The following is a 26,039-nucleotide window of genomic DNA, read 5'->3' as shown; positions in this document are numbered from 1 at the left end:
TGCAGGGAGGGTGAAATCTTTTATTGAAAGCTTAAAGTGCTCAGCATGGAGTCCAACGTGGAGTCGAAAGGCCTGGGTCCTCGAGGCGAACTTCCTCCCCCAGCGAGGGGGATGAGCAGGGGGCTGACCGTGGATGGAATTTTTTGCCAATAAGGGCAGTGAATGGCTGGATCCTTTTTTGGAGTGGGGTCAGGTGGGTTGAAGTTGAGAGGGTTGGGAAGGGACCTTTTGTAGGGGCCGAAGGGACTTGGGGGGCAGGGAGCTCTGTCAGGTGAGCCTTTCCAGGGCTGGCTCTGCTCTCTTCTGTGGGGGTGGGTGGGAGGGCGGGCATCAGCGTCTCTCCCTCCTGTCACTCAGGTACTCAGCACCAGAATGTCCTTGGAGGGCAGAACAGAGGACCCAGTTAGTGGGTGGGGTGGCTTCTGGCTGCAGCCTGGGCAGACAGTCACCTGCCTTTGGATTGGGCAAGTCACATTCTGGGAAGGAGTAACCCTGAACCACGGGGACTTTGGGGTCCCAGGGGCCTGAGGATCACCCTGTCTAGGAAGATAAACACGTGTTTGTTTAATGTTTTGTGTATTTTCCAAAGTTCAGATGCTGAGCATGTGTGGTTTTTATGATGGAAACAAAGCCCTGATATTTGAATTTTAAAGCACTGGCCATGATTATAATTAGCAATTCCTTCGGGAATGTTCACCCAAAGGCCCATCTCCCCACTGGCGGGCAGAGCTCTGTAAGGGCCAGGATTATGCATATTTTGTTCATTGCAGTATTCCCAGCCCCTTGCATGTTGTCTGGCACACAGTAGGTACTCAATAAAGGTTGTTCCAATGAACAACATCGCAGTTCCACTTGGGGCAAACCCCTTGCTGTTCTGAGCCTCAGTATTCCCATCTGTAAGATGGAGCAACGGCATCTGTTGTGGGAACTAGATGAGATCGTGCACGTGAAAAGCTTCATTTGAGGCTTCTTAACAGCTTTGTTTCTGATTGCCTCAGCCCACGCTCTGAAAAAAGAGGCCCCTGCTGCCCCACCCGTCCCTTAGTTCTATCTCCGCTTACCTCCAGGACGTCGATGTCTGCATTGCTGAAGTCGATGTTAAGGATTTTCGGGAGAGGGACACCGGAGCCCAGCACAGCTGTAGGGGGAAAAATGGTCAGAAACCGCCGGCAAGGCCAAGACGTGCCAGGCTATGGAGAGGCGCCAGTGTTTGCAAGAAGACTAGTTATCGCTTCTATGTCCCCAGGCCTTCGTCCTCGAGGTGCCTCCTGCCCAGAGCACCCTCCCCACCCTTGTCTGCCGCCCGAGTCCTCAGCCTTCCTGAGACACTGTTTGGGTGCTCTCTCACCCCAGGCCGAGCTACTCTGGGCTCCTGCTGCTCCTCCTGAACAACTCCTTCACAGAAACCACGCAATGCTGGTTCTCTGTTTCTGCTCCGGCCGCCTGTCTGGACCAGGCTGTGGGTCTCTGGCAGGTGAGCACAGCGTCCCCAGCATCACCCAGCCCAGGGCCAGCGGCAGAGGAGAGAGCAGATGTTTGATGGATGAAGGCGTGGATGGGGGCATGTGAGGCCAGCAAAGACCACCGTGGGGTGTACTGTTGGCTTGTAGATGGTCAGAGCCTACATGGACCTGCTGGTTAGTGTTCTAGAAAAAAAGGAAGTCATACAGAAGGAAGAGAGGAAGGGAAGCAGAAATGGGTAGGTGGGCGAAGCTGGACTATCTGAAGTTAGACAGACTTTCTGACTCCAGCGGGACTTTGCAGGGAGCTAAGGACATTGGGAATGTGCCCCAGAGGAATACCATCGGTATCTTCCAAACTTACTTGTCCACGGAACCCTTTTCTCAGAGCATCTTTGGGACTAATTCTCCATGGAACCTACTTGAGGAATTATGGGTCTAATCCAATCTCTCACTTTTGAAAACAGTGGATTGCACTATAGCCAGATGGAGGGACTCACTGCCAAGGTCACACAACTTCCCAGGGACCCAGCTGGACGAGTCTCCATCTCTTTCCTCCACCCAGCCCAGCCCAGCCCAGCCCAGCTCCTGACATCATCCTCTCCTGGGGGAGTGTGCGTGGGCTTTGTGACCGACACGCACTTTCCTGCAATTGAGATTCAACCTCCTCTTGTGACAGTTCCCAGAGTAAGGGTCTGTTTGACATCAAGAGCTCCCCAATAGACCCCGGCTGGTACGGCAGCGGCAGGAGAGAGAAGTCGGAGCTGAGTAGCAGGATGGCTTGGGGACTGCTGCTTCCAATCCTAATGGGGCTACCCAGCTGAGGGAGCATCTGGCCCAGCCTCCAGATGGCCCCACAGCTCCACAAGCAGCTGCAGGGGCAGAACCACGGGCCGTCTCTTCTGTTAGGAAGCTGGGCAAGAAAACCCTCTAACTGACAGTGTGGCTGCCTAGGAGGCCGACCGTGCGTTAGGAGTCTGGGAGTATCGGTAGGAACAACTTTAGCTTTCTCTGTAATAATTGAGCTTTTTACAATAATAATAATAATAATGTCTGTATGTAGTCCACATATAAGTAGAAATAAATACATGATTAAAAACAAGCCAGGAACATAACAATGTGAATACACTTAACGATACTAAACCATACACCTTAAAATGGTGAAGACGGTAAATTGTATGTTATGTGTACTTTACCACAATTAAAATTAAACATACAAAAATAAATGAGAAAGTGACTTGGACTGTATTGGGGGAAAATGAAGAAAGAAGGGTTTAGGAGGAAAGATCCACAGGTTGAGGTTAATTAACCCTGGAGGTGAGATTTTCTTTTTTAAACTGCTCTGGTCTTCCTAAAATGTACATACGTATAACGTTTATGTACAACCAGAATTTGACATAGATAATCAGAAAAACAAAAACAATCAGCCAAATCAGAAAAAAATGTAAATGAAGCCGAAGCAGCGAGCACGGAAGCTGTCGGGCCCTCGTGGCAGCACTGCGTGCAGGGGCTTCAACACATAAGCTTGGACCGGAGTTCTCAGGGATACCATCGAGGTGGGACGGCTGTGCACAGCACACATTCCCGGCAAACCAGCAGCCACCCGCTGCCCAGGCCACGCACCCCGGGGGGCACAGGCACCCGCTCTCACCGTTCATCGCGGGCATGAACGCCAGGTCGAAGATCTTCCCCACCAGCACCTCCATGAGGCCCACCTGCAGGGAAGGAACGAGGACTCAGCCCCGGCGACGGGTCACTGGGATGCCAAGGGCACCCTTGGGCCCTGCCCTGTGACTCGAAAGGGGAGTGCAGGGCTGCTCTGGGACTGTCTGGGAGCTGGCAGGCAGAGCTCCGTGACCCCAGACCCGCTGAGCTAGACAGCTCGCTCTCTGCACAGATGGGGAGGCCGAGGCCTCAGGCAGCGCGACCTCGGATCCAGGGTTCATGGGGAGGCAGGGACTGAGGGAAGGCCAGCTCCTCCCCAGGAGGCACAGACCACGGGGTCTGTGGTGGGTTGCTCAGAAACCACAATGACGTCACCAAAAGCCCTTGGACCCCACAGCCAGTACGCTGGGTTTCCATCCCAGGTCAGCCTCCACGGGCCTCTGAGAAGATTCCCTCACCTCTCAGTTTCCTCATCTGAGAAGTGGGCCCACAAAGCCCAGCTTATAAGGATGCTGTGAAGGCTGTGGGCCGCTCATGTAAAATGCCCGGTCTGGAGCCCCTTCCTACATGATCTCCCTGAGCTTCCCTAAGCCTTGGTTCCCACATCCAAAACTGGGAGTGAATAATCCTTCCTTCACAGGGTGATGCCGACACCAGACTCAGTTCCTACAAGTAGAACACTTGCCGTGGAGCAGGACCATGTGGTACCATAGGAGCCAAGGACAAGGGACTTGCAACTCAGCACAGCCTCTTCCTAGCCCAGTGATATTGGGCAAGTCACTTCACTTCTCTGTGCTGGGCTCCCTTCTTTGGAAAATGGGCTAATAACTGTACTAAAATCTTCAGTTTTTTGTGAGGATGAAATGAGAATAGCTTGTTGCTTTTTTTAGTGTAATTTTTCCTGCTGCCAATCACAGTTGCTCCATAAATATTCTCCGACTTCACACCGTTAGCTTCTTTTTCCACTCGTGGCCCAGAGACCCCAGTTCTAGCCCCCGCTCTGCCAGAAACCGGTTGTGAGGCACATCACTGCCCACTCTGGGCACCGGTCTCCCCGTCTGCAAGATGAAGATGGCGACCCCGTCCCCAGGGGTTATAGTTTTTTGGGTTCAAAAAGCTAAAAAGGGGGCGACCCAGTGAGTATTTGACTTTCTCTGCACATGTGGAAATCCCCCAAGCTTGTCCTAGGAAGCAAGCATCTGTTTCATTGGAAAAAAAATTTTTTTAAAGAGGGGTGTTTCTGAGGCCTTAATTCAGATGGGGGACCCAAGAACCAAAGAGCTGAAATAGGACGAACCCTGGAACACGAGTGTCTCGGAGTTCCAGAAAGCAGGCTAGAAGGGAGGTTAGGAACGGACGCAAACCTGCTTGTCTCACAGATGAGGAAAGAGAGGCGCAGGGTGGGCTGGCATTGTCATGCTCATAAGGGAGTCAGTGGCTGAGCAGAGCCTCCTAGTCTGGGGAGAAAGGGGCCCCGTGGGACGTGGCTGCCCCCGTCCTGAGCCCACCAGCCGGGAGTGAAGAGATCTGGACCAAGCGGCCTCCCCGGGGCCGGCAGTTACAACGGGGCAGCACCCTAGGCTGGGTGGCAGCAGTGAGTCTGTGCTCTGCTTGTGGGCCTCGGTTTCCCCACCTGTGACAGGAGGCCTGACAGAGCTGATGCCAATGCTTTGGAATTCACGACCCCCACCCTGGGCCCCAGCCGGTCTCACGGGAAACGCCGTTCCCAGAAGATGTCACTCTGGGGCCTGAGCTTGGTACTTACATCAAAATTGCCCACATTTGAGGTTTTGAGGTGGAGGCTGGTCCTGCGGACAAAGCAGACAGCCCGTCAGAAGCAGTGGTTGCCTGAGAATCACGGGGAGGGGCTTGCATGTCACTAAGCTATCAGGAGCCCTTCCACCAGCATCCTCCTGAGGACCCCTCTTGATCTGGGGGGAGTTAAGGACAATGGTGGACTCCAAGAATTGAGCACCAAGCATGTCCCAGACATGCTGCCAGGGCTTTATATACCACATTCATAGGGTTCCAAGTGTAGCTACACACCTGCTAGCTGTGTGTCTTCGGCCAGAAAACTTAACCTCTCTGTGCCTCAGTTTCCTTCCCTGTAGTGTGGGTGGACACAAGGCCTAAATGAGGTAATTCAAGTAAAGCCCTTAGAACTGTGCCTGGCACATGACACGCACGGTCATCACCATCTTGTTTAATAATTTCAGCCATGCTGGGGGAGGAACCTGAGGCTCCAGGCTAACTTGCAATGGCCACAGAGCTCGGGAGGGGGAGCCCAGGACTCACTCTCAGCCTGTGCTCTTGGCTGCTGTGCTGTTCTGAGCAGGGAGGCCCGAGGCCTGGGTTCAAGGTTTCTCTCTGCACTCGGTCTATGAGGACCTCAGTCTCTCTGTGCCCGAATCTCACCCGCAAACTGACAACCCTACTCAAGAGAAGCCAGACCAGACTCGCCCATGGGGCAGAGTCACTGAAGCATCCAGCAGGAGAGAGACAAATGTTTTATTCCTTCCTGACTTCCACTCCCATCCCCCCTTCCGCCTCCGCCACCCCATCCGCAACACCCGAGCTCTTTCCTGCCCCTCCAAGGTTGCCTGTGTGGCTTGCACCGCCGGAAACCTCAGCTCTTCCTGAGGCCCTTTACATCCGGGCCTCAGGTGCAGCGTCACCTCCTTACACGCTCTCCGATCAGTAACACGCTATGAGTAACTGCCATCGTTGTCTTGTGAATATTTGTTTTAAGAAGCAAAACTTAAGAAATAGGCATGAGCTGAAATTTTTACATTCCATCTCATTTATCTTGAAATGGGAATAATCATAATACTTACATAGGCTGATGTCAAACATTAAACGAACAAAGACACAGTTAGGGCTTAGCTGAATGCTTGGTGCACAGAAAGTGTCCAGCGAATAACAGTTATTATTATTATGAGTCCTGTGAGGTAGGGACAATTATCCCCATTTTCAGATGGGAAAATGGAGATTCAGAGAGGCCAGGTCTCTTGGCCTGTGTCACACAGCCAGTCAGCGGTCACACTGGGATTTGAACCGGTGCTGCTTGGCTCCAAAGCCCATGCGCGTAACCATTCAACACAGCTCTAGGTCAGAGAGACCTGGGCTGGCTCACAGCCCTTCTGTGTACTCACTGTGTGGCCCTGAGTTAGTAAGTCCACCTCTCTGAGCCCCAGTTTTCTCCTCTTTTAAAACGGGAGAATAACACCCCTGACTCCGCAGGGCCACTGTGAGCCTAAACAAGATAATGCAGATGAGTCCCTAGTGCGAAGCCTACACGGCATCATCACTGGCTCGTTGTTATTACTGATGTTGTTACTATTGGCAGTAGGTTCCTTCTATTAAGCTCACGGCTTCATCTCCCTGCCAGGCTCATGCCAGGGGTCTTGCAGGCACAGCCCATGTTCACCTTGGCAGCCTCCAGCGCTGAAGCCACGCCAGGAGACTGCTTGCTAAGCCCTCCCTGGTGCCCCTCCGTGGGCTGGCACCAGACACGGAGCACCTAAGTGTCCTTTCTGAGGGGCAGGAGCCTGAGGTCACAAACCCCCTTACTTGTCCAGCTTGGCGTCGATCATGAGCTTATCGTTCTCCACGGAAAACATGGCCAGCAGTTCCGTGTCCTGGAGGCAAGGGAAGGAGAACGAAACATCAGCACCATCATATATTGGTCACGGCCGGCTGAGGGCTCGCTGTGTGCGGGCTCTGGCTGGGAGCGCCACTAACGCTGAGCAGAAGAGCAGGCTGTTCCCTGAGTTTTGGCCAAACCTCCCTTTGTAAGCTGAGTCACCCTATAGTGGATTTCCCCCCTCTGGAGGGGAGGGGGTTAGGAGTAATGAATTGCCCTCAATTGTCATTCACCAGTAAATCACAGCCAGGGCAAGTGAATACTTCTCAGAGAGACAGCTGTCACAGGAAGAGAAACCAGATTGGCAGGGGTGTGAAGCTTGTGCTTCTTAGAGCCATCTCAAAAGGGGTGGGGTGGCTGGTAGCCTAGGAAACCTGCTTCAGATGAGCTATTGGATGGGATTGGGCATCATCACTGTCAATCATATTGCCTTCCCCTCCATGGTAGGGATAAAATGTTCAGACTCATCCCCCTCTCCAAGCAGAAGCTTTGTTATAGGAAAATCCCTCTGCTTCCCTGTCTCTCCCCCAACCCAACAATAATATAAAATAAGTTGGTCTTATAAAAAAATTAAGCTTCTAACAAATCCAGGTGACATCATTAGTAATAACAATAATAATGGTCATTGGGGTGCCTGGGTGTATATGGCAGAGACCTACTGGGCACAGAAACTATTCCATCCACTCATGAGGAAACAGCTTTTGGATGGAGCCTGGAGGAGAGGCAGGACTTGGCCACATGGAGGAGAGTCTATGAGCGTGGTCAGGCCACGGGAAGGGCATGTGCAAACCCTGGGGCGGGAAAGAGGCTGGCACTGGATGGACAGAGATCGAGGAGGTGGCAGGACCCCAGGAAGCTGGAGTGGGATGGAGCCAGGCCAGGCAGGGGCGGTGGGCTGGAGAGGACTCAGGCTGCATCCGGGGGCACTGGGGAGCCATGGCAGAGGTCTGGGCCGGATCAGCAAACATCTGGGCTGTTGATGGAGAAAGCTCCACACAGCGGGGACTAGTCACATGGGGCTGAGTCAGGGCAGCCATCCCCACTCCTGGGTGAGAATCAGCTCTTTGAATCTCTCCTCTGACGAGGAGAGGGCCCTCCTCCACACTGGGGCTCAGCGTGCTCTCCCCTCCCAGACTAGAGGGGGCTCATTTGCTCTTGAGTCCTGGGTGAAGAGACCAGGCAGGCAGAGCAGATGGGGCAGAACCCAAATGTCTGAGTCTAAAGCTTTGACCATGGAGGGGAAATGGCACCATATGCAACACATTCCTTTGACAGTATTTACTAAGCACTTCCCATGTGCTGGACCCTATGCCAGGCTCTGGGGATCCAGACAATTCGCATCCTGCCCAGCAATACACCAACAAACAAGTACATTTTACAATGTCGGTTAGGAGTACAAAGTAAAGCAAGGAAGGCAGAGAGAGAGAGAGAGAGAGAGATGGGAAGGGTGGGGATATTTCAGACAGGTGGTCAGAAGGTGAGATCTGAGCAGAGACCTAGAGAAAATGAGGATATGAGCCATGCAGATATCCAGAGGAAGAGCATTCCAGGCAGAGGGAACAGCATGTGCAAAGGCCCTGGGGTAGCACTGTGCCTGGCATTTCAGAAGAAAGACTGAGGAGCTGAAAGGTGACCAGGGGGTGATCTGTGGGCCATGGTGAGGTGATTGGCTTATAATTCAGGGCTGATAGAGCCTCTTAAGAAAGAGAGCAACGTGATTTTAAGGTGATCCCTCTCTATGCAATAGTCATGGAAATTATATTTGCATCTATCCCCTGCTGGGTACCAGGGACAGGAGACCCAGTACCATCTGCCTAGTTTTCTCTTCTTCCAGTATCTAGTAGAGAGCATAACACATAGTAGGTATACAGTAAATATTGCTGAATGCATGTTGATGAATGCATGACCAAAGCCTACTTTGCCATGCACTATGATATAAAACCTATGGAAATAATAATAACTAACACTTTTGGAGCCCTTATGAAATATCAGGTACTGCCCTGAGCATCTTAATGCCCTGCTGCCATACCCATGTGGTAGAGGAGAAAATTAAGCCCAGAGAGGGGGAGTGACTTGCCCAAGCTCACGCAGCCAGCAGTGATTAAGACTGGATTTGAATCAGATCATCTGGCCCCAGAGCCAAGCTAGCAGTCACTCTGGTGGGGACTGCAGAGATCTGAAGGAATCTGTGGACGCCCGGAGACCACGTGGTCACCCATGCTCCCCGACACGCACCACATCAATGAGGCAGATTGTGGTCTCGACGTCATTGGGCTGGGACACCATGACCTCTGCGGTGGCAAGCACCTTCACCAGCGCTTTGTCCTTCTGCAGTGTCACTGAAGGTGGGTTTGGCACCTGGATCCTGATGGTGAGTGGGCGGGACTCAGGGTACTGCTGGAACACCTGTGGGTAGACAGCAGGCCAGGCTGAGCAGGGCCCTGGGTAGCGGGGACTCACACTGGCTACCACAGGTCCAAGGGCATCACTTGACTCAAAACACTTGTAAAGGCTCCAGCCTGCTGCTGGGTCTGAGCAAAGAGCTGCCTTCTCTGAGCCTCTGCCATAGAGTTCCTATGAGAATTAACCGTGACGACACCAGCGAAGATACAAGCTCGCTCAATGCCAGATGCATGAAAATGCTCGAAACCTGGTACTGAGTGAGATGGAGTCACCTGGACATTCATGATGTCATTAAATTATCACAATTCCATGGGTATTTTTCACCATGTTACAGATGAGAAGACTGAGGCTCAGAGGGAAACACCAAGCACATTGTCCGAGCCCAGCAGGAGAGCTGGGTCCCGCCCAGGTCTGTGTCACTCAGAAGCCCAGGCCCTGTGCCTCTTTAGATGCCCCAGCTGGGATGGGAAAGCCCACATTTCTGGGTGTCCCACACTGAAGTCCCGGAGCAAGGCAGCCTGACCAGGACTTGCTGGGCTCTCTGGAGACCCACAGGGGAAGGGGTCTGAGCCAGTTTGCTACAGAATCTAATGTGCAAAGGAACAACTCACCAAACAACCAGTTTTCCATAATTGCTAAATAACTGATTTACCAAGACCTTTTTTAAAAAAGAACAGTTTTCTTAAATATATTAAATGAGCATAAGTATAAGAGAAAAAACATAGAGTCACACAGCCAGTTACTTTTAAAAAAAAATCCATTAAGCTGAAAACTTTTCCATATATAATGCAGGAGTGTGGGCCCTGGCCCTAGGAAGACTTCATTTGTTTCCTTGGACACATTCAAGGTGAAAGTCCTCTGAACAACCTCCCGGTCTACTGGCAAATCTAATAAATTCAGCCAACTAACCACTCAGTGAGTTCACCTTTGGCAAACTGGCTCCCAACACATCGGCGATTTGGTGACTTGGCTTTACACAAAGGGATTCTCAAGATACTGCCTGGAGGGGCCTTGTGTCCTCACTGCCCCCGGCCCGACAAACAGAGCTTTCAAGAATTAGCAGCACCCGTCCGTCCTCCCAGGGACGCTGAGAAGCTACCGCGACCTCTCCCCCACAGCTGGGGGAGACTCGGGATGCCCATGTTAGCTCTGGTCAAGCCTCCGCTGGTGACTTGCCCCAGCCTGGGGCTCCAGGACTCATTCCTCAGTGTCTGTCCTGAGTTCCCTGCTGCAGACACAACCCCCTTTCAAGGCTTGCATCCCTGAGTCCTTATGTCAGCTCTGCTGCTGTCACATTGTGTGACTTCTCCGAGCCTCTGTTTCCCTATCTGTAAAATGGGTTATCCCCCTTCTGGCCCTGTGGGTGGGGGCATGATTAGAGCAAAATGAGAGAAAGAATTCTTTTTAAAAAAAATCAATAAACTGTAAAGTGCAGGGCTCATAAGAAGTGGCTCCATAAATAAAAGTCCGGTTGGATGGATCCACCTGCCTCCTGGGAGGGGCCCCTGCTTGTAACACTAGATCGTGGTGCTCTGCCATTCAGCTTTTGACCACATGAGGGCGATAGTGACTATTTGTTGAGTTTGGCCTCCTTCCTGACTGCTTTGAATTCTACCCAGTACTAGACAAGACGGGTGAAAAAGAGATGAAGAATGTCTCAAATGGCTGCGGACTACAGCAATCCTTCACACCTCGATAACACGCAGACGTTATTTGCTGCCAGGTCCAGGGGAACGGGCCTGGGACCAGCGTTGGGATGAGGGCTGAGCCAAGTGGGTCTTTGTTCCAACTATGTGTGGCCGCCAATCTGACAAGAGTGCATTTGCTTTTAAAAAAAAATGAGTTTGTTATTGCTAACAAAGAGAAGAATAATGAACATTTAGCAAATATCTCCTCTGTGTCTAGATTCAAATCCCAGGTCCACGGCCACCCTTGTGAGGTGAACATTGTGGCCCCGTTTTCCAGATGAGAAAACTGAGACTCAGAGAGAGAAGTCATTTGCCTGAGGTATGGGGATGTGCTGAGCTGAAATGCAAATTCATGTCGATCTGCTCCTAAGGTCTGGTTGTTTTTCCCTCAAAGTCATCATGTACCCGCGTGTGCCCTGTGCCCTTCACCCTCCTAGATTAACTGGCAGAATAGGAGTTAGCATCCCTTTTTGACAGAGGAAAGAAGGGCTCAGAGATGTTAAGATGCTTGCCTGAAGACACACAGCAAGGCAGCGAGGAAGTAGCCAAGCCAGGATTACCCCAATGCAGGCCAGTCCACAGCTAGAGCTTAGGGTCTTTTCACCTCAACCCTCCAGGCCCCTCTCTCATAAGGGTCTGGCCTTCAAGCCATTTTCATTGCACCCCCAAGGTGGGAGGGGGTGGTCAGAGCACCTCACCCAAGTGCTGAGTGTCAGCTCCTGGGAGGGGGGTGAGGCTGAAGAGGGGGAGATGCGCCGCCTTACATACCTTGGGAATCAAGGCCCCCAGTGTGGACGTGGTGAGTGGAGGAAGCTGTTCAAACTGCAGGACAAGAAGAAGAGTTATGTGAGTCCCTGAGGCTATGGGGACAGACAGGAGTCGCCAACACAGTGACTAACTTCTGCACGCTCTCCGACAACCAGTGGGGGCCTCTCCTGCCCCTTACAGACCCCTTGGGAGGCCCCACTGCCCGACGGCAGCCACCACGTGGACCAGGCAGCTGTTCCGTGGTTAAGTGACAAGGCCGGCCACTTCAGCTTACCACAGGCACGACTTAGAGGGCAGGAGGCAAGACCTCACTCTTTGGGCTCTAAAAGTGCAGCTCTTCATTAAAACAGGTGGGCGTCAGTGAGTCCACGCGGAAGGACTCTAAACACTTATGTGGAGATACATACACATGAATATATATTGCACTTTTTAAAAAGGATTGGAATAAACTTAAATAAAATTGAATAGTGAGAAACTTTCTCACCATATGATTTGATGTTGTTCAATGCCATGTCTGCGAATCACCTAAAATCTTCCTGGACACCATGCTGGCAAGCATTTACATAATCGATCATAGCCATGAATTGGAGATCAGTCAAGGGGTGGGCTGTCCATATTCTCGCTTTAAAGCGGTTTCCCCAAGGTCATGCACGGGACTACAGGATCAACGGGAAGCTAGCTGCTGCCCAGCCTGCCCCGCCCCCAGATGGGGCCGAGACTCACCATGCCATCGGTGATGTCTATGTCCAGCGCCCCTTGCTTCTGCAGGAGAGCCAGCACCGAGCCCAGGAAGTTGGCAGAAATGGCCAGCTGGGAGTTGGTGTTGTCGCCCATGGGGGGCAGTTCTGGCATCTTCCGGGGAGCCATGGCTGGACGCCCCAGTGGATAGTCTATGAGACTTCCTCCGGCCTCCCCAACCAGAGTCTGGGGGAGCAGGGAGGGAAGGGGTCAGAGGGAGGGGTGCAGGCACAAGAATTGAGAAAGGAGGCTGAAAGCTGGGTGAGGCCCTGAATCTGCCCCCAGGCAGCCTTCCTTGATTAAACCCACTGTGTCTGAATGACTCATTTATGGCCCTGACATCTTCTTCAACTTGTGATGAGATCTCTTGAAGTTCCCACTTTAGCACCACTTATAATTATAGCCATGGTATATTGCCATATATTTCAAATACACATATGACACGGATCCTTCCCCCCTAGCCCTGACATAGTGAGCACGCTTATGCACCTACACATGCATGAATCTACTCTCTAGAGACCAGACTCTTCTCCATGGCCTACAAGGCCTCGTAAGGTCTATCCCAGTGTCCTCTCCACCTCATCTTCAGCCACTCTGCCCCTCACCCCCCTCTACAGAGCCTTATCGGGGCCACCAGGGCCTTGTAAGTCCCTGCCACCACTGGAGCAAACCCACTGTGGTGCCTCCCACACACTCTTCCCTCCCCCACACTCTTCTCTTGTATGTTCCATTCATCTGGCAGGTCTCAGCTCAAGTGTCACCTCCTTCAGGAAGCCCTCCGTGACCTCCTTGGGTACATCATATTCGTGCTTTAGGCTCTGATAGCCTGGGACTATCGGTGCTCTCTTGGTGCTCACGGTCTATATTTGTACATTTGAGCGATTCTCAGATGGCCCGTGCCCTCCAATAGACTGCAAGCTCAATCGGGTCAGAAACCTTGCCCTGTGCGCCACGGCACCTGCAGGCTCAGCCTGAGCCTGGCACACAGTGTTTATGAATATACTAGCTGTGCATGTATACATGTGCACAGGTGTGCTGTGTACATGAGAGTGTGGGTGTGCACCTGCGCTCGATATCCTGTGGAGCAAGTGGGAAAGCACCTGAGTTCGTGCAGCCCAGGGGGAGTACAAATGTCAGTTAGGGGCCGGGTTCGGTGGTATGCTGGAGCCAGCTCACACCAGCTCACACCAGCTCACAGGGGCCAAGTGCATGCATCTTTTCCCGACTCCACGTTCGGTGAGTCATGTTGGTAGCCTGAAACTTGCTGCAGTGGGAGCGTTTATACCACAGAAATCAGCAAATGCTGCAAATCGGGATTTGTTCGTCATGACGGCTAATGTCAGTGTTTGCCAGCACACCACTGGCCAGGCTCATTCCTCGGGGAAGCCCAAGCCCTGAGCGGCAGCTCTAGCAGGTAGGAGCCGGGTTGCTTGGGCTCAGATCCCAGGTGCACATTTATTGGGTTTGTGACCTTGGGCAAGTGGCTTAACCTCTCCATGCCTCAGTTTCCTCCATAAGCATGCCAACCTCACATGGTTGCTGTGAGGTCAGACTGGAAATGTTCTCGGTACACAGTAAGCACTAAACAAGTGCTGGCTGTGATTGTGACTTTTTGACCCTGATCCTAGAAGGGCCTCATCTAATCATAAAAGGGTCCTGTTCAAATGTCGCTTCCCAGGTGTTTAGCCTAAGCTTCAGGGGACTCTCGCTCCCACCCCTGCCTGTAGGGAGAGGGCCGCCCCCGTTGCCCCAAAGCCCAGGCACTCACGTTGAGGTCCAGCTCCAGGAATTCCCCGGTCACAAGCGGGAGGCTGGAGAAGGTATACTGGACACTTCCCAGTATCCCCAGGGGAATCAGAGCTGCAGGCAAAGGTGGGGGTCACAGGGAGGTCCCCTCAACCTCCCAGACACCTTCCCTCTTTGTGCGCCAAGGGGTCCCGGCAGCAAGGCTCCAGCTTCGGAAACCATGGAAAGAGCCAGAGTTCTGGGTTCAAATCCCAACTCTGCCTCTTCCTTGCTGTATGACCTCAGGCAAGACACTGAACCTCTCTGAACTACAGGCTCCTCGTCAGTGAATTAGGCTGAACATAACTCCTTGGACTATATCGTAGGGCACAGTGAGATCCTGGGTACTAGTAAGCTTTGGAAGTTGTCAAGTCCTGTGCACTGAACCAGAAGCTCTGTGGTTTCTACAACGTGGTGCTTCATCGGATCTGGCATTTTTCTGACTGCTGGTGGCGAATAGCCCTGCTCCCTGGACTCGCCTGCCCTTGTTTCTGGCCACAGAGGGAGGGAGTTTTGCCTGCCTGGGAAGGCCATGCTCAAACTGCCTGGTCCCCTGAGAAACGGGCACAGTCGGAGTGGCTGGCCTGCCTGGCTGCAGCGGCTGTGCCCTGCACAACTCGGGTGCCCCGCTAGGGTGCCCCGCTAGGGTGCCATCTACGTGAGAGGCGGTCCCTGGAATCGTGGCCGCACAGACTGTGCAGCCATGTGGGGCGGGCTGGCCTGCAGCCACGTTCACCCAGGAGTCCCACTGGGGCCTGGTTCTGAGCCCCTGCACAATCTCCTGAGTGTCTCCTGCTACTTCCCTTCCAGTTCCTCGATGGGGTGAGGCTGCCCCCTCATTTCAGAGATGACTGATGGGGGCAAGTCTCTTCAAGTCCACACACCTGCCAGGGCAGAGCCAGGGCTCAAACCCAGCCTCCCGACTCCTGGTCCAGAGCTGCAGCCCCCTGGGTCGGGGTGGGGCCTCCTCCCCCTGGGACTCTGTGGAGGGGTGTTTGGGGACAAAAGGAAAGTCCAGGCAGACTCTCCCTCAAGGCGGCAGTCACTGAGCCCTCTGCGGGTCTGAAGGCAGGTCTGCTGCCCCCACCACCCCGGGTCCTTCTCCCAGGCACTGCTGTCCCCAGGCCTGCTGCGGCTGGGCTCTAGTAAAGGTTGGCCGAATAAAACAAAGCAGGAAGAACTTACAGTCCACGAGACCCAGCTGGTCGTTGACAAGGCCCAGCACCACGTCCACGATGGGGCAGAGCTGCATGGAGAGAGGAAGCATGAGGCCCTGGTGCCTGCGCAGAGGGCTGCGGAGGGCACGCGCCGGTTACCGCGGTGATAGCCAATGTTGACGGACTGGCCCTGTGCTGGGCACTGCTCTCCCCACAGCCGCACAGGGAAGGCTCTCTCCTGATCCCCATTTTGCAGACAGGGAAACTGAGACTCAGAGAGGTGCTATGACTTGTCACGCAGCTTGGAAGTGCCCAGGCAGGGACTTGAACTCAAACCTGTGTGATTCTCAGGCTCCACCTCCTGGTATCCTCTCACTCATCTGTCTCTCCATGTTCCTCGGGGTCCGCCAAGAACTGCCGGGGACCCCGAGAACAGGCCCAGCCCCCTGGCTCCCTCTGGGTCACCGGCTACCCCGGAGGGATGGAGGTTGGACCATGGCCCCTTGGTATGGGGAAGTCTGTGCTCCTTGCCCCCCATCCCGGGCCAGGTTCTTACCAAGTCAGGGAGGACGTTGGCCAGGACTCGGTTCACTAAGTTGTCCACGAGGTTGGGGAGAAGCCTGCGGGGAGAGGAGCAGGACGAGGAGGGGCTCACCAGGCGTGTCCACGCCCGGACTGTCTGAATAGTGAGAGCCCGCTAGCGCCGGAAAGTTGCTCTGAAAGCTCGAAGGGCAGTGCACCTTCACCCTGGACCTAGCGGAACAGGCTACTCAGGCAAACTGTCTTTTCATTCATCCATCCATCCATTCATTCATTCATTCACTCATCCTCCATTCCTTCATTTACTCATTCAACAAAACAAATGCTTCTTGAGCTCTACCATGGACTAGGCCCAGGCTGGGATGCTCCTGGTTTTTAACCACAAATGTCCTTCCCTCCTGCTCATCCACCCCTCTTCTAATAAACTGCTTGGTGCAACTTCGCGCCATCTTCTCAAAGAGCAAATGAATGTATTACTTTATCCATGTGCCTAGCACACTGTCTGGTGCGTAGCAGGTGCTCAGTAAATGTTTGTGAAAGGGAGGGAAGGAGAAATACTGGCCAGTCATCTGTGCTCAGGCGGTCCACAAGAGGAAACAAGTCGTTGGTGCTGAGAGGACTGGGAGATGTGACCCATTCTACAGACAAGGAAACTGAGGTCCAGAGAAGGGACCCAGCCCAAGTCCTAAGTGCATTACCCAGCTCTAACCAGTTAGTTAAGGGGGAGACAGATTATGGATGCATAGACAAGACACTTAGATGGATGGATGGACAGACAGACTTGTAACTTCTTTCCCAGGCCCTGTGGTGAGGAGAGGGAAGCATCGCTATCCTAATACAAAATATCACCGACAACTCGACACCTTAAAAGTCAGCCCCCTTGACCCCACTGAACACGGCCCTGCCCATGGCCTCATCCAGGGTGCAGCTGACTGTCCAGTGTTGTGACAGTTTGAAAAAGCAAAGATTTCCTTGGGATAGAAATCCTGATTAGATAATTTCCCCCAAGCTTTTGTTCTCCTTTTTAAATGGAGTCATACCTCAGGGGGCCTTGCCTTTGTTCCAGTTTTCCTTGGATGATAAGGCCCGTGAGAATGCACATCCGTGTTTACCCGTGTGTGCATGTGTTGGGGGGATGGTTTGAAGTTAATCACATACATGCAGGGCACAGACTGTTTTCTCCTGGGAAATTGTCCAGTAGACCCATTGGTCCACATGTGAAATGTCCACTAAAGGCTACTCGCTGTACCCACACTCGTCAGAGCAGAGGGTTAGACAAACCGCAATGTCCATCAACAAGGGCCCGGGCCAGTACACAGTGGCTCATCCAGGCGGTGGAATATTATGCAGCTGTAAAAAAGTTAAATGAGAAAGCTGTCCATGTTCGGAATTGAGGAGATCAAAAAAGAGAAGTGCAAAACGGTGTTTCTAGCCTGTGCCCATTTGTGTGAAAAGGAAGGGGGTGGGAATCTGTGTTTGTATTTGCGTTGTTTGTACGAAGGAACTGGACGGTGAGCTCGGTGAGCAGGCGGCAGACGGCAGGCAGGCTCTTCACTCTGCACCTGTGTGTCTTTTCATATTATTGAATCATGTATCGCTAACTGTATTTCCTAGTGAAAATGTGAATTCAAAAATCTGGGAGGTTTCTGTGTGTTTCCCTCCCCTGCCGTCCCTCAGCGGATACCGGGGGCCAGCTTCCTCTGCCTTCGCCCACGCTGGCGCAGACTCAGAGAAGCTCGCGTGGATCAGACATTCTTGGTTCAAGTTGTGCAAAGAGTTTTCCTGCTCCGAAAGTTTAGGTAAAAGGAGGGCTGGAATGATTGGGCCAAGAGATTGGTAAGGCAAGAGGGGAAGGAGAAGAGGGCCAGAGGCCTCTGGGAGCAAAGCCACAGAGAGGGCTCCTGCGTGGGGCCAGGGAGCGCAGAGAAAGGGGCTCAGTTCCGAGCTGCCCTGAGGTGCCCTCACCCGAGACCATCACCGGGGGTGGTGTGGTGGCTAGTTCACAGACTCGTGGGACCTCTCCAGTCAGAGCAGAGGGCTTGGCCACTTTGTGGGGATGGTGTGATAGAAAATCAAAAAACAAAAACTCACCCCCTGGCCAAGCTTGCATTGGAGAGCACCCACTGGGCAATATCCCCGTGAGCTGGGCACTAATGGACTCAAACCCCACAGCTGTGTCCAACCTGCGGCCCGTGGGCCACATGCATCCACGATGGCTGTGAATGCGGCCCAACACAAAATCGTAAATTTACCGTATTTTTCAGACTATAAGACATACTCCCCCCTCCGCCAAATTTGGGAGATAATGGTTGTTAATGCTGCTGTTGAGTTCTGTTTACATTTACATTGGTGAAATATTATGTTATTTATGTTATTAAATATTTTACCACATTTTTTTGTTTCAAAATTTTTTTCCTATTTTCCTCCTCTAACACCTGTGTGCATCTTATGGTCCAAAAAATACGGTCCTTAAAACATTACAAAATTTTGTGTGTGTGATTACGTGTCTCAATATATATTTAATGTGTGGACCAAGACAACTCTTCTTCTTCCAGTGTGGCCCAGAGATGCCAAAAGTTTGGACACCCCTGCTTAGATGTGTCTTCAGAAACTTGCAGTGTGCCAGATTCTGCACTTGAGTTTTATATTCATTATTTCAGTTCCAAAGACAAAAGAACTGCCCCCATGTCACAGATGAAGAAACAGGAGCTCAGAGAGGGCACAGAGTTGCTCCAAGTCACACAGCAAGAGTGAGTGGATCTGAGATTTGAACCGCAGGATGCTTCCAGAACCCCTGCTCTTAACCACACGGTTTGCAAAGACAGACCATCCCACCGCTCCCCAAGGCATTCCGCCGCCGCTGGTACTCACCCTCGCAGCAGCCTGACTTTGATGCCCCCCAGGAGGGTGTCACATCGCTCAATGACCAGCCTGGGGTAGCCTGTGCGGTCCATGGTCAGCCGGACCTTGGCTGTAATGTTCACCTCCACGGCGATGTCCAGGAAGCCAATGAGGCTGGAGGAGACCATGAGGCCAAGGGGACAGGGAGTCAACCCACCTCCAGACAGCTCAGTGCCACCCAGGCCAGCCTGACCCCTCTCATCCTGGCTGCCCCTGCCCCTGGCTGGTATGTATATATGATGCCCCTTGCGTGTCTCTTGGGGGTGCCACACTAGAAGACTTCCTTGGTTTCTCAAGTTACCAGTGGAGAGATCTATGCCCTGCCCCCTCATCTGTGGGAGCTCCAAAGGCTAGGAATAGGGATCCATAAATGAACTCTGTGTATAAATTCTGGTTTCCAAGGTGACCACCCAATGATCTAACTTTGTAGGCATGACCTCAATCCATGGAGAGAAATCAGTGCAGAAGTCCACCCTCTGAGGCCCTCTGATAAGCACCTGCCAGGTGGCAGGCACCGTTCAGGGGGGCATCTGCTTGCCTTCCCTCACTTGTGGCCACAGCCACCTGGAAAAGGTGATGTCATTATGCTCACTGCAGGGGAAGACACTAAGGTCCAGTGACGTTGGGGGATTGGCCCAAGGTCACACAGCTTGAAAGAGAGTCAGGATTTGCACCGAGGCTGTCACCTGACTGCAGCCTTCCAGATCTTAACCATCAGCAGACTGCCGTCACTGCTGACGGGGACCTAAAGCTGACCTGGGCCCAGAGGTATAGGCCACACACTTGCTGGTGCAGATTAGGCCTTAGTGTTTGAATTACAGACAAGAAGGCTGAAGTATAGGGAAGGGAAATGACCTGCCCAGAATCTCCTAGCTGGGACATAGGGTGCTGGGGTCCCCTTCATGGCCGGGGGGGACACACCTCTTCCCGTTGATGGCCACGCGAGTGTACAGGCTCAGGTAGACGCCCACGCCGGGCAGGAGCCGGACAGACACCCGAGGGAGGGTCAGCTCCACAATCCGCAGCCTGCACGGGACCAAGAGCAACACGAGAGAGAGGGGTCACCCCCGCTGCTGGCCGTGCCACTCCCCTGACAGCACCTTCCTTCACCCTCTTTCTGTGCCCCGCTCAGATCCTCCCGACTCTGAAGAGACCCCAGGTTAGTGGATAGAACTTGAAAACCCAGAGAATAAAAGCAAAAAAAAAATGCCATGACCTGTATTCCCACTGCCCAGAGACCCACTCTTTCCATTTCCATGTATTTCCTTTGATTTTTGTTTTTAATTTAAAGATGCCATTTCTTTGGTGTGTCCCTGCCCCTCTTTGCCTGGTTTCTCCCTACACATTCTCAGCTTCCAGCTCAAGGTCCTCTTCCTCCAGGAAGCCTCCCCTATCTCCCCCACAACACACATCCTCATTTCTCCACGTGGTAATCATGTGATTATTACCCTGCTTCTTTCTCAGTGCCCAGGCACCGCCCCAGCCTACAAGCTCCACAGGGACCAGAGAGACGTCTTTTCTCAGCTAACCATGGCGCCGCGTGTCCAGTGCCAACACGGTGCCCGAGCCATGGAGGGAGTTCTATATATTTGTTTGATTAAATATGAGGAATAGGCTGGGCAGAGTGGAAATTATAATATATAGTACATATGATTTTAAATCCTTGGGCTTTTCCCACCTAAGCTGTATTACTATGACCCTTCTGCAGGGGGCGATAATAAGACCCAGAGGGAAAGAATGAGCCGGGGCTCGAATTCAGGGCTATTTAGATGATAGACCTAAAGCCATACAGCTCGAGACTCTCAGGACTTCCAGTCCCGAGGCCAAGCCTGAAGAGTCTAAGGTTCTGAAGACCACCGCTTCTCTAACTCCGGGCCTGGGGGTGATCTCCCCTGTTTGGAGACTCATCATAGGGGGCTTGATAGGGTGATCCCGGCCCCTCCTTACCCTGTGATGCCTTGCACTGTGCTCAGGATGCCGCCCTCGCCGAGCACACCCAAGACGCCTCCTCCTCCGAGAAGTCCTCCATCACCAAGGAGACCACCTCCGCCAAGCAGGCCACCTTGTCCTGCCAGGATGCCATCGCTTGCCAGCATGCCACCAGCGCCCAGCAAACCACCTGGGCCCAGGGCCCCAGTGGCTACACCAGGTGGGATCTCTCCTGGCCGCAGCTCTCGCCGGTGAAGCCTGCCCACGGTTGCTGCACCTTTAGCTGACTTATATTGCGGGAAGCCCCTCTGGCCACCGGGTGCACTCGCAGCGCTGCGGTAGTCGCCACGGCGGAGGTCCCTGATGCTTCCATCCGACTCAAGGATTTCACCGTACCGGTATTTTCCCCCCAGCTGAGCAGTGTTGTCATTGGTTTCGATGTGACCATACTTGTAATTACCGCCAAGCTGTTTGCCATTCGTATATTTGGGGGGGGCATCTCGGACATGGAAATCGTTGTAAGGAACACCGCCAACACCTCGGGGGAATTCAACGCTTCTGTAGTCATTGTAATGGTGTCGGCCACCACCCAAAAGACCACCACCCAAGAGACCACCACCACTGCCACCCAACAGCCCCCCACCACTGCCACCCAACAGCCCCCCACCACTGCTACCACCACCCAACAGCCCACCACCACCGCTACCACCACCCAACAGCCCACCACCACTGCTACCACCACCCAGCAACCCCCCACCACCACTACCACCACCCAGCAACCCCCCACCACTGCTACCACCACCCAGCAACCCTCCACCACTGCCACCCAACAGCCCCCCACCACTGCTACCACCACCCAGCAACCCCCCACCACTGCTACCACCACCCAGCAACCCTCCACCACTGCCACCCAACAGCCCCCCACCACTGCTACCACCGCCACCCAATAAGCCTCCTCCACCTCCACCTAACAGGTCACCGCCACCCCCTCCACCCCCACCACCAAGCAGGCCCCCCAGAAGGCCACCTCCCCCACCACCTCCACCGAGCAGACCCCCCAGAAGAGGCCCACCACCATCACTACCAGCTTTACCCATGGGCACCTCTCTCAGAGCCGAGTGGAGGGTATCGCTCTGCTTCAGGGTGCTGGAGATGGCTGCGGAGAAGCACAGGTGTCGGTCGGGGGTCCCTCCCTTTCTTCCGCCTCCAGCCCCCAGGCACCACCTCGGAGCACTGGTGGGCTCTCCAGGCTCCACTGTCCCCACAGGTAAAGTGCCGAGGTCTCATCGGAAGACTCCTCCAGGCCACCCTGGCCCTGACATCCTGGTGAGCGCATTAGCTGCTGGCTTTGACCTGCTCCCACTATAACTGGATTTCAACAGCGTTCAGCCAAACCTGTATAAATTCTCCTCCCCACCCACCCTTGCAAGTGTTCCACAGTGTACAGCTGAAAAAAGCCCTCCTTTCTCATGCATTATCCCAACTGATTCCAGGGAAATAGTCAAGGCCAGAATTATTGTCCCCATTTGATGGGTAAAGAAGTTGAGGCCTGTGGCACTCAGACAGGAAACGATCTCACTGTCTATTCTCACAATAGCCTTGGATGGGAACAGGGACGGGGAGATTCGAGACAGGAATAATCGTAGTTCTCACTTTTGAGAGCTATCCATTCACTGGGAGTTGGGCTAAGTTTCCAAAAGGCCAACCTGCTTAATTTTCATATTTGTCCTCTGAGATGAGGACTTTAATTACAGCCACTTTGCAGATGAGAAAACTGAGGCCCAGAGAACTCAAGTCACAGACTCAAGGTCACGCAGTCAGTATTTGAACCCTACCTAGGAGGACTGACTCCAGGACCCAAGCACTTAATCACTACTCTCTCGTGCCTCATGCATAAGGTTCCCGACATGGTGTTTGGCACATAGTAGGTGCTCAGGAAATGATAGCCAAAAGGAAAAGGGGAAACTAAGGCCACCCATCCACCTCTTATAGACGCTGCCAGTTAGGAAGGGGGTCCTTGGGGACGTCAGACATGGCGGGACTGCCCTGCCGGCCCAGTGCCACCCCTACCCCCTGCAGGGCTGCACTCACCATTGCTCAGCACATCCTTGGTAACCCTGAGGACAGTGTTTGTCTCTTGGCTGGTGCCACACACAGCTGTCACAGACAGAGCAGCCACACACCAAGCCGTCCACATGCTGGCACTGCTTTCCTGCTGAGGGGGCAATGCATCAGATGGCCTTAGCTGGCCATCACTACCCTGGCCAGTAGGGGGAGCTAGGCACCTCCTTCCAAGAAGCACACCAAGACCCTGAGGCCCAGAGACTGGGGAAAAGGACCTCAGGTCACACAGTGGGGCAGCGTCCAGAATTTCTGATACCACCTTCTGAGTTTTTCAAACCAAAATGAGTCTGGAGATACAAAGCAAACCAATTAACTAAACTGTCCCAGAACATGGGTGTTTGATTATCTCCCAAGAAGAAATTTTTCAATGAAGCCTCAGGGAGAAAGGTCATGGGGTTTTTAACCAAAACAGCAAAACTGGTAGCTCTGGGGAAATCTCTCCAGCATCTATTCCTTTGTTCACCCACCCACCCACCCACCCATTCATTCACCCACCCATCCATCCTTCCACTTACCTATCCATTCACCCACCCATCCATCTACTCACTCAACCTCCCATTTCCCCCAATTTATCCCTCTTTCCTTCCATCCACCCATGATCCAGCCAGCCAACAAGCCAGTCATGTATTTACCCATCCATCCATCCTTCCTTCCACCCTTCCATTCATTCTTCCACCAGTCCATTCACTTACCAACTCATTCACATAGCCCCCCTCCACGCTTCCAGCCAGCCAGCCAGCCAGCCAGCCAGCACCTTCTTCTGCCTCTTCGCAGGAGACAGTTCTACACCATTTGGTTAAGGTAAGGGGCCTGGATCAGAGCTATGTGGCTGTAATCCTTAGTCAAGAGACTTCACCTTTTTGAATCTCTGCTTCCTGATCATAACATATTGTAGCAGGCATATGATAGGTACTCAATAATCAACATCTATTGGTATTGTTTCAGGACTATTATTTCAGACAGCTAAGAAGTGGGTCTTAAGTTACGAGATCAGGGGCTGGGATTGGAGGGCTGAAGCTGCATGTTGGGAGGAGCTGGTCAGCCACTGGGAAACTTTGTTTTGCTGCCTTCATGCCACCGCTCACTTCTCTCCTCTGTCACCCCAGACTGCCCCTTCACCAGCCTCAGGGAGTCGCCACCTCCCATCGGGGCCACCCTGAAATTGCTGGCTTCAGCCCCCTACACTTACACACCCTCTTCCCTGCCCGCAAGTGTTTTTCCCCCGCTCCCATCTGCTCCCAGGAAGGTATTGGAGGCACTCATTTATACTAGCATATGAAGGACTGATATGTGTAAGAATTTTTTTCTGTCTTTCTCACCTTATCCTAACTCCACTCCCCACAGTTCTGTGTTCAAAGAGGCGCTACCACCTTCAGTTAAAAAGATGGGCTTTTAATGAAAGGGTTTGGGGCATCAGCAAGCACCAGACCTCAGCCTCTCCCAGTCAGCCAGGACACTGAAGAGGGAAGGGGCCCCTCCTTACCCCTGGGCGGTCCCTGCAGGTCAGTCTTGAGAGGTCTCATTCACTGGGCCATCCGCTGAGTCTGATCACAGGTCCTTTATATACTAGCTGGAGTCTGAGTCCAAACCCAGAGAGGGAAACACCGTGTAATTATGAGCGACCAGAATCCAGATTTGCTCTGCAAATTGGGCATTGAGCCCCAAAACCACAAGGGTTTGCGGTTTGCGGCTAATTCCGAGAGCTGTGTGTTCAGCCCCGGATGGTGCCACATGAGCTGGGGTTTATCAGCCCCTGGTCTAGGCACGTTCCTGGAGGCCCCAGCTGGGCCCCCAGACAGGTGGACTGGAAACACCCCCACATGCGTCTGTCTAATTTCCAGCTCTGAGGTGGGCACTGCCCACTCCAGATGGCCTGTGCAGGCAGGACGTGCCCAGGCTGATCTCGGTGCCAGCTGACCCAGGTTCACGGACTGCTCAGCCCCCAACTCACTGCATGCCTTTGAGCCAGCCACTTCCCTTCCCTGTCCCTCTTGTTATTTCTACCTGTTAAATGGGCATAATTCTTGCCTCACAGGACTGATTTGAGAACTCAGGGAGATGTACTGTATATGGATCTGACTCTTCAAATTTGGGGCTGGTGTGAAGAAAACAAGCCGTTTGGCTTTATGCGACCTGCAGGTTTCTCCCAATGATCCATGATGAAACGTTCACGTGTACAGTGAAGCTGAGTGATTGTACAGTGCACACCACACACGTGTCACCGTCCACCCACCAGCTCCTTCTACCATTGAAGTAATGTTTCCCTTCCCTCACCACACATCTACACATGTGTTCATGAGTCCGTCTCTGTGTGCATTCAAAGTAAGTTGCAGATAACAGTACGTGTCTCTCTAAACACTTCGACAAGCATGCCATTGTGATCCTTTTCTTTAAATGTAAACTTTACATACAGTACATCGTAAATGTTTATTTGCTGAGTTTTGACCATTTTATATAGCCATGTAGCCCACACCCCTATCTCAGTAGAGAACGTCTCCCTCACCCCAGAAGGTTCCCTCCTGTCCCTTCCCAGTCAACACCTGCTCCCACCCCGCAGAGGCAGCCACTGCCCCCTCTAAGACCCCTGGGACCCAGCCCAGAACTCTTCCCTGGCGTCCAAGGTGAGTCCTCCTTCCACACTCAGTCCTGCTTCTGCCCCGGCCTCCTGCATCCGGGCCTTTGCACGTGCAGTCCCTGCGATCTAGAAGACCCTTCTCCAGACTCTGCTGGTCAAACTCGTGCAGAAATGTCAGCTGCTCTGAAAAGCTTTCTGTGATGACCCTCAGCCTCGACCCTTTCTCTGCCTGCTCAGGGTCCTCTGCAGCCCATGCTGAGATGGTGTTGCATGGGGCAGACCAAGCAAAGCAGGCCTGGGCCCCCTCCTAGCGCAGCCCAGGCACAGATGCCAGTGTCGTGAATGAATGAATGAATGAATGCTCTCACTCCCACTGGACAAGGAGCTCTCTGAGTCCTCCTTCTTTCTCATCCCCCAGCCCAGCCTCGTTCCTACCTGTGTGTTTAATTGATGCCACCGCATCCCTGTCCCCACTAGGTCCACCTGAAAACTCCTCTGCAGTGATGGGGCCTTTCTCTCTCCCTACCAAGTCCTGCTCAAGTCAGAGTGGGAATAAATGTGATTCCCTGAACTCTGGAAAGAGGCCCTTCCTCCTGCTCCCCTGGAGGCAGCAGGGCTCTGACAACAGGCACAGTGGAGGGCAAGTTTGCCCATGGCCCCCTT

At 53.1% G+C, this 26,039-nt stretch overlaps 1 protein-coding gene across 4 annotated transcripts; it reads right to left on the bottom strand.

Annotated features, from left to right (window-relative positions):
* Nucleotides 1-24,422, bottom strand: BPIFB4 (BPI fold containing family B member 4). 4 transcript variants are annotated; one of them, XM_036009718.1, is made up of 17 exons: nt 24,285-24,422; nt 22,769-22,892; nt 21,762-21,833; nt 20,696-21,215; nt 19,670-19,774; nt 18,719-18,862; nt 15,864-15,927; nt 15,336-15,396; nt 14,134-14,225; nt 12,351-12,551; nt 11,628-11,681; nt 9,004-9,174; nt 6,696-6,763; nt 4,891-4,933; nt 3,112-3,175; nt 1,062-1,138; nt 1-377 (listed from the first exon to the last, which is right to left on the bottom strand). In XM_036009718.1, exons 2-17 carry the CDS (start codon nt 22,872-22,874, stop codon nt 354-356), a joined length of 1,866 nt encoding a protein of 621 aa, XP_035865611.1. In that variant the 5' UTR covers nt 22,875-22,892; nt 24,285-24,422; the 3' UTR covers nt 1-353. The 4 variants fall into 4 exon arrangements, with proteins under 4 accessions (XP_035865611.1, XP_028380801.1, XP_035865612.1 ...); XM_028525000.2 differs by having other exon boundaries at nt 21,771-21,833; nt 24,285-24,421; XM_036009719.1 differs by having other exon boundaries at nt 22,769-22,889; nt 24,285-24,418.
* Between the last annotated feature and the right edge of the window lie 1,617 nt (nt 24,423-26,039).

The sequence above is a fragment of the Phyllostomus discolor genome, chromosome 9 (assembly GCF_004126475.2).
Source record: "Phyllostomus discolor isolate MPI-MPIP mPhyDis1 chromosome 9, mPhyDis1.pri.v3, whole genome shotgun sequence".
Classification (NCBI taxonomy): domain Eukaryota; kingdom Metazoa; phylum Chordata; class Mammalia; order Chiroptera; family Phyllostomidae; genus Phyllostomus; species Phyllostomus discolor.
The sequence above is the reverse complement of the archived record's forward strand: the minus strand, read 5'-3'. Positions and strand labels throughout refer to the sequence as shown.

Coding starts and splice junctions, on each gene's coding strand:
- BPIFB4 (XM_036009718.1), bottom strand. CDS start 22,874: ATGTGGACGGCTTGGTGTGTGGCTGCTCTGTCTGTGACAGCTGTGTGT. Junction 18,863..19,669: donor GTGGCCATCAACGGGAAGAG/GTGTGTCCCCCC, acceptor GGTCTCCTCCAG/CCTCATTGGCTTCCTGGACA. Junction 14,226..15,335: donor CCAGCTGGGTCTCGTGGACT/GTAAGTTCTTCC, acceptor CTTTGCCTGCAG/CTCTGATTCCCCTGGGGATA.